The sequence below is a fragment of the Ictidomys tridecemlineatus genome, chromosome 5 (assembly GCF_052094955.1).
Source record: "Ictidomys tridecemlineatus isolate mIctTri1 chromosome 5, mIctTri1.hap1, whole genome shotgun sequence".
Lineage (NCBI taxonomy): Eukaryota > Metazoa > Chordata > Mammalia > Rodentia > Sciuridae > Ictidomys > Ictidomys tridecemlineatus.
Window position 1 is genome coordinate 63,811,770 of NC_135481.1, and position 7,979 is coordinate 63,819,748.

A 7,979-nucleotide genomic window follows, 5' to 3' on the forward strand; every position below is an offset into this window, starting at 1 on the left:
TTAAAGTTGAATTAAAGGAATTTTTAAAGTCTTTCCCTCTTTTTGGGAAGAGCTATTAATTTTGACTACTTTTATTTATGACCAGCTTGGATGTTATCAGTTGCCAGAAAGAATGACTTACTATTGTTAAATTAGAGGAATGGACCCTGTGACTTTTGATTTGAGGCCCATGATTAAAACTTATTTGTTTCATTTCTTTTCAGCATGAACAGTTGATAGGTCATTTCTGATTGACAGTCACACAGTCCTCTTAATTCAGCTCATAGTCATAGTTTCAGCTCTTTTAAAAGATGGCTGCCCCCAAAGTGAATTTCATGTACTCATTGTCAGACCTATGTTAACTGTATTTCCCCCAAACTTGAGAAAAATTTGTCTAGCAGTTTGGTAGCAAATAGAAATTTCATTGATTTATATAGGTAATAAGGATTATCTGGCATTTAGAATACATCATTATTTTAGCTATTTTTTTAAATATACCTTTATTTTATTTATTTATTTTTATGTGGTGCTAAGGATCTAACCCAATGCCTTGCATGTCCTAGGAGAATCCTCTATCGCTGAGCCACAACCCCAGCCCCTACTTTAGCTATTTTTGTTAAAGATAGAGGGAATGTGAGAGTTCATTATATTATTCAATTTACTTTCCTATGACTTGAATTTTTTATAATAAAAAGTTTTTAAGAAGTATATAATACTTAGATTATAATACATTTTGAATTAGAATTCTTTGACTTTGAAGTTACTCTCTCTAGTTTGCCTTCTGGATTTCATTGATCTCCAGTTCTTTTTCTTCAGGTAACATATGCAGCCAGGGATGCCCAGATTTCCGTGGCTCTCTTTCTCCATCTTCTTGGACACCCTTTCTCTAGGAATTTACCTGTGGAAGAAAATGATGACCGCATTGGCTGGAGAAAAGTCTTGGAGAAATGCCAGGATGTGGTAGACATCCCATTTCGAAGCAAAGGAATTAGCAGATCGGGAGAAGAGGTTAATGGGGAAGCAACAGAATGTCAGCAGAAGCCAAGAAATAAAAAGTCTAAGGTCAATGGAATGGTGCCAGGCAACCACCAAGGAAGAGACCCCAGGAAACACAGAAGAAAGCCCCTGGGGGTGGGCTATTCTGCCAGGTAACCAAGTTGTTCCCTGGCTAGTAAAGATTGTGAGGGGCTTTGCCGTAGGTCTGGGAGAAGGCTTGGGTCAGCTAGCAGAGTCTCCTCAGGGGTTAATGTTACTTTTCTCTGCCTTTAGGCACATTTAGACTATTCTTTGCTTGATTTTTGTATTTTTCTTATTTTCCCCTTCTTTTACTTTTCTCTTTTTTGACAATTGAAGTGGAAATGAGGAGCGCTTAGCCTAGCTTAATCATTGACCCTCACAGGATCTTAGATTATTATGTCTCTGCCTACAAAGGGGGTATAATTATTATCCCTCGTTTGTTTCAGGATAGCTATAAAAATGTGTAACATGATGTGCCTGATACTTTTCCAGGGAAATACATCTTTGGGTTTCTTGTTCATTTGGTATTTGATGGTTGCAAATGATATCCAGCTCTAATTCAACATTATTTTCTAGCCAATGAGAATTTCCCTGTGGGACATAACACCTTTGTTATAAGAAGATGACTAATAAGTACTTTGGAGCAGGAATTTGGTCCCTATAGCAAAGTGCCTTTAGGAATTAGATGATTAAGTTGAAAGAAGTATTTCATGTGAGCCAGAGATAAATCTACATGGCCCTCATGACTTAAGCTTGAACTTAAAATTTTTAAAGTTACTTTGCTTACTCCAGTCATTTGGCAGTATTCTTGTTGCTGTTTCCTCTTTGTTCACAGCAGAGCTATGTAAATGCTACCTAACTCACTCCCTAATGTCCCATTCTGTAAGTGTAAAAACTAGAGGCATTCACAAATTGATTTCTAGTTCTGCTTGCTAGTGCGGTGCAGACAGAGGATTGAACGTGGATTCTTGCCCTGTTTGTTTTTTCCATATTGGGTGTGTTTGACCCTAATGTGGAGAATAGTTTGAATCATTCAGAAGAGATTATGAGAAGGTAATGGGTACCCTGGCTAAAAGTTAGCTTTCAATATAAGCTTTCTCTCTCCCTTGTCTACAGAAAATCACCTCTTTATGATAACTGCTTTCTCCATGCTCCAGATGGACAGCCCCTCTGCACTTGTGACCGAAGAAAAGCTCAATGGTATCTGGACAAAGGCATTGGAGGTGTGAAATTCAGCTGTCATAGTTTAATTAGCTGCAGCACATGGGTACTGCCAGGAGTGGGAGTGGGATGAGGAAGGGGGTAGATAAGGAAGACAAACAGACTGGGTGGTCATGCCTCAGAAATAATCTTCTGCCAGCACACAGAAGGATGCTTCTTCCTTGGGGGTGGAAAGGGGCAGGACAAAACTGACACTATTTCTTTTTTCTAAGAGCTGGTGAGTGAAGAGCCTTTTGTGGTCAAGCTACAGTTTGAACCTGCAGGAAGACCTGAATCCCCAGGAGACTATTACTTGATGGTTAAAGAGAACCTGTGTGTCGTGTGTGGCAAGACAGACTCTTATATTCGGTGAGTGTGGCATTGGGCTGCCCTGGTTGTCTGTCTCAGATGGAGATTTTTACATGCAGAGCCCTCGGAGGCTTTGGTTGAGTTTGCTGGCTTTGTCTGAGAGGCTTGGCCCAGCTTCCCCAAGAGCTTCATTCTGCCTGGCCTTCTCTAGTGGCCCCTATCTCTCCTGAGCCAGTTCTTAATTTCTGGAATTCAGCATTATCCTCAGTAACAGTCTGCCATGGAAAAAGTGGTTCCCTTTGGCTCATGAAGGTCTGAAGACCACTTCCTTTAGTGGAAGCTCTGTCCTTTTAGTTCTACCTTGAGGCTCTCAAGCTTTCTGAACATTGATATTGTTCATAGAGTTTTTGGCTACCTGAAGGCTGCTCTTTCATGCCAGGGTCTCCACACAGTGAAGGTGAGGCTGCTCCCTTGGGTTTTCTCCATGGCTTTTGTGCAATAATTTTCTTTCTTTCTTTCTCCCTCTCAAAGACAAATAGTTCTTCTTAGAAAAATAATGATGAGTCATGATGAACCCAGGAAAATAACAAGAGCAAGGAATTCCTCAGATGAAGGAAATTGGCTTGCTTGGGTCACCAGGCTTCTTTGAGAGAGTTGCTTTCCAGAGTTCAAAGGCCATTAGCATATCTTTTCATTTCTTTGTGACTTTTTCTTCTGGGGGCACAGCCTTCTCAAAGGTTGTTATTAACTTCTCTTTGCCCTTAGTCCTCCACTGAAGCCTGACAGTACGTGTTCTGTACTTACTTCAAGGAGAGGAACCTGAATCACAGGTGGATAGGTAGGAACCTAAGGCACAGGTCAGGTTGAGAGTAGAATAAGTAGTTTTGCCTTCATGTTATCTCTCTGGGATCACAGTGCCCAAAGCTTCTCAGAAATATTTGAGTCCTGGTTAGACTCCCAGTTGCCCACCTGCTAGCTTCACATGTTCTCTGTGTCATATGCTAATTAGCACTGCTCTCTGCGTGGGTTTGGTCCAGGAAGAACGTGATTCCACATGAGTACCGGAAACACTTCCCAATTGAGATGAAGGATCACAACTCCCATGATGTGCTCCTGCTCTGTACTTCCTGCCACGCCATTTCCAACTACTATGATAACCATCTGAAGCAGCAGCTGGCCAAAGAGTTCCAGGCCCCCATTGGCTCTGAGGAGGGCTTGCGCCTGCTGGAGGATCCTGAGCGCAGGCAGGTGCGTTCTGGGGCCAGAGCCCTGCTCACGGCGGAGAGCCTGCCTGCTCATCGAAAGGAGGAGCTTCTGCAGGCACTCAGGGAGTTTTATGACACTGACACCATCACAGATGACATGCTTCAAGAGGCTGCCAGCCTGGAAACCAGGTACGACTAACAGTGCTCGTCAGAAAAGGAATTGGGGAGTAACAGTGATGTTAATCCTCACTACTTGTGAGAATGCTTGTCAGGGAGTTAGCATGAGCCTCTAGATGCAGAGCCTAGCCTCATGCGTAGCCCAGGATGTGTCTAGTGGTTTGAGGTAGCATGGGGGTGGAGTAGAACAGCCTATTTGAGAGTTTCCTTTCAATAGAAATTTGTCTTTCATGAAGTGTTTATCCTTAAGGTCACATGCTTAATTAAGTTCAGCCATTTTGATTGGCATGATAGTTCAGATGCTGTGGAATTCTGTCTTAGTCATTCTGTGCAAAGATAAAATCAGCACAAATCATGAAAGTAACTGTCCAGTAATACTCTGGCATCTCTCTAAAGTTTCCCATCAAGTAGAGTATGTATGGTTTTATGTCTTTGGCCCCATATACAGGTTTGTGAAAACTTTGACCAATAGATTCACATTTCCATTCCCACCTGCACACGGATATTGGTCCACTGAATGGAATGTTGGACAGAATTACTGGGCTATATAAATTACTTTTCTCTTTTTTCCTTCCTTTTTTGCTTTCTCCCTCCTTCCCTCTGAGTACATAGTTGAATTTGCATGACATAACTCACTTCCCAAATGAAAAGTTTATGATCCTGAAAAATGAGTGGGTGCATGGCTCTGGTGATAACTCTGGGCTGCAGTGCATAATGTTGCTTCTCAGCTGTCACTATTTTCAATAATAGTAGAGTTCTGTAAAACCCAGATAGCAATGCTGGTTGCCAATAGTAGTTTTTGTTTATCAAGAAAAGATAAAGAAATGAAAACTTTATAAAGCAGCAAATATTTATTTTATTATTTATTCAAAACCTAAAGTATTTTACTAATGCTACTGATCTGTCACATATATTGCAAATATTTACTGAATACATGAGGCACCAAGCTAATAAATTTTACATAAATTGCCTTAATTATTTCTTATAATAAGCTGATAGGTAGGATTTAGATTTCTTACTGATAACTGCTAATATTATCTTGCATTAAAATTTTTTTAAAAATTAAATTTATTATTGAATTTTATCCATATAACTATTCTGTGTAGTTCTAAATGTTATTTTCTAAATTTCATATTAAATATTCTGAGGTTAAAGTTAAGCAACTTGCCAAGGTCTTATTACAAAGTAGTGAGACTGGCTTCTTTGACTAATTCCCAAATGAGATTCCTAAAACAGCTAAACATCCCCTTTAAATCACAGACCCTTCTATGCATTTTTCTGAATTATATAGATGGATGCTGGATTGAGACTGAGGAGAACAGCTATTTGGAGTCAGATAGGCAAGTTAGGGGGAAACTTATGAGCTAAATAATAAAATATATGCAAATACTCAGAGTCACTAACATGGCTAGACTGATTGGGGTCTTGGAGGGCAGCTTGAGAGTAGAGTGTGGTGTAGAGGGAGTAAAGAGGCTATGGGGGCAGGGTGCTTCCTTGAGAAAGGACACCTGTATTCATAGGAACGAAAATTTTGTGACATGTCAGAGTAGTTTTCAAGGCCTCCTTGCCTGGTTAGGAAGGTGGCAGAGGGTCATCTTCCCCTTCAAATAACACCATTTGCACAGCTGAGCAACCACTGGAGCATTTATTTCATTGTGACTGAAGCACTTCTTGTCCATGTGGTCTGGCGTGTACTTTACCTCGGAGCCACATCCTCATCCCAAATTCTGGCATTCTGTGGGAAAGAAGGCACTAAAGAAGTATACCACCCTGCGTTTTATATTCAGGTATTGCAGTGTTATGAAAAACTGGACCTGTAGGCTGATTAGCAGCCTCATATTAATATTGGGTATGGCTCAGAATAGTGGATAACTTATAGGAGGGTTGAGCTGATCTCTGAGTAACATTGAAATAAATAAAAGACCAATAGTCTCCTGAAAAAAGTATAGCTCAGAACCCCTGAATACTTTTTGTTGGATTTTGAACCATAGTTCAAACTATTTTAAAGGCAAAGATGATAAAGAGGATGTTTTCTAAACATTAAAGTAACCAGACCCTTAGGACTCTAACTAGCTCCCAAACCACTGGCCTGCAGCATTTGAAGCTATCAGTGAGATTGTCCTGTGCTTGTTTCCTTCAGACCCTTTGCGTTTCATGTTTTGGCAGGATTTCCAATGAAAACTACGTTCCTCACGGGCTGAAGGTGGTGCAGTGTCACATCCAGGGTGGGCTGCGATCCCTCATGCAGCTGGAGAGCCGCTGGCGCCAGCACTTCCTGGACTCCATGCAGCCCAAGCACCTGCCCCAGCAGTGGTCAGTGGACCACAACCATCAGAAGCTGCTCCGCAAATTCGGGGAGGATCTTCCCATCAAACTGTCATGATAGCTGCTTCCCGTCCAGGTCAGGACAGCTGGGAAGCTGGAGCCAAGGTGGAAAAGTCATCTGTTCTTGTTTTAAGACATATTTAATTGTCAATGCCTGGATGGCAACTCAGAACACTAACTTGTACTAAACCCGGGTGCTTCTGATGGAGCAAGGCTGTTGTTTGAAGGGGGAGCTGGTGGTTTTGAATTTTAATTGAGCAGAGACAGTATTTTTTTGTTTGTTTTTCCATCATCATCTTTTACTTTTGTGGACCAGAGAGGTTTGACTTCTATTTTTATTCTCCCTCTTCTGATTTCACTGTAAAGAGACAAAATGAAGACTTCTCCCTGAAGTGACTCATTAAGGCTTTCAGAAAATGTTTGTAGTATGTTTCTTCCCTGTCCACCATGCTAATTACCTCTAGCAGGGACTGTCCAGGGTGTCAGTCCTGTCAGGTTAGGAGGGAGAAAAACTTTTTTCAGAGGCTGGAGAAATAACCAAGGAGTCAGATTCATTTTCCCTCTTCAACTTCATAAGTCCAGTTTCTTCTGCTCTCCCATAATTTATCTGGTTGGAATCCATCCCATCTGTGTTGCTTTGGTTTATTTCACATACTGGAAAATGCTTCCCTTTACACATCTGTGTCCAAAGCAGCAGCTTCCTGTCATGTACTTCCACCCTAACACTGAGGGAGCCCTTTTCTGTAAATAGGCCTTCAGCCTGGGTGGGACAGAGAGAAGCAGACACACACTCTTCCAGGAGACTTTGGAACTTTGTTTAGCTTTTCCTCATGCTCTTTGTGCCTGCTCACTGCACTCCCCTTGCCCAGGGCTGGAAGGTTTTTAGTTTAATCTCTTTCTGAAGAGGAGATTACCTTTGCTCAAAATCAGTGTCAGCTCCTTCAGTGTTCCATGTTCCATCAGATTGGCGATACTGACCCATTTTCAGCACTTAGTTCACTTTTAGAGTCATTCGGTCAGTTTCCAGTGTGAGGATTTCTCCGTCTCCTCTGAAGCCCAGGACACCAAGATGAATTAATATATTAGATGTTCAAAAGGGTGATGTTTCATCTTTCATAAAGATAGGCTATACTTTGAGTATGAAATCAGTTTATTAGTGATTCGTGTTTTTTCTAAACTTTTGGGAAAACTTTCGTATTTTACAAGATCTTAATAAGTTTGAAAAGAATTTTATGGCCAGAATCCAACAAAAGCTGTAATTTGGATTTGTGCCCAAGTTGGTGATAATTGATCTGACATTGATGAATAAAACTGCTAAGCACAAGGTTCACTGATTGTAAATGTGAAATTTTTCTTAATAAAGTCAGTAAGTATTCTTGGGGGAGGAGATATTTACCCTATGGTCCCTGCCTTGTGACAGTACCAGGATACATGTGCATGGATATGCGACACACATGTACCCAGGCTGTCGGGCTGTGTCTGAAGCCTAGATCTGTGTACACATCCTGTGTTCTGTTCCTCTGCCTCTTCATTACCACTTGTCCTCCAACAGGCATTCCTGGGATGTAAACTAGAAATCCTTGAAAACAAATAGTACCAGCCACTTTGGAGAATGTATGGTCAATGTAGTAGATTAGCACAGGGCCTGTGTCTCCTGGTTGTGGATCCCAAGGTTAGAAGAGAGCCAGGGAGATGATGGGGACAACAGGTAGATATTTGGTCATGGTGGTAGTTAGGCTTGCCACAAGGTGGCACTCATAGATTGGT

General features: G+C 41.4%; 1 protein-coding gene across 3 annotated transcripts in view; it reads left to right on the top strand.

Annotated features, from left to right (window-relative positions):
* Window positions 1-7,542, top strand: part of Exd2 (exonuclease 3'-5' domain containing 2) — a 47,092-nt gene extending 39,550 nt beyond the window's left edge. For all 3 annotated transcript variants that reach the window (XM_005322828.5, XM_021724835.3, XM_040274831.2), the window contains 5 exons: window positions 796-1,127; window positions 2,113-2,219; window positions 2,430-2,565; window positions 3,543-3,899; window positions 6,054-7,542. In XM_005322828.5, coding sequence (XP_005322885.2) covers window positions 796-1,127; window positions 2,113-2,219; window positions 2,430-2,565; window positions 3,543-3,899; window positions 6,054-6,270 — 1,149 coding nt within the window. In that variant the 3' untranslated portion in view covers window positions 6,271-7,542. The remainder of the gene's footprint in view (window positions 1-795; window positions 1,128-2,112; window positions 2,220-2,429; window positions 2,566-3,542; window positions 3,900-6,053) is intronic.
* Window positions 7,543-7,979: the final 437 nt, after the last annotated feature.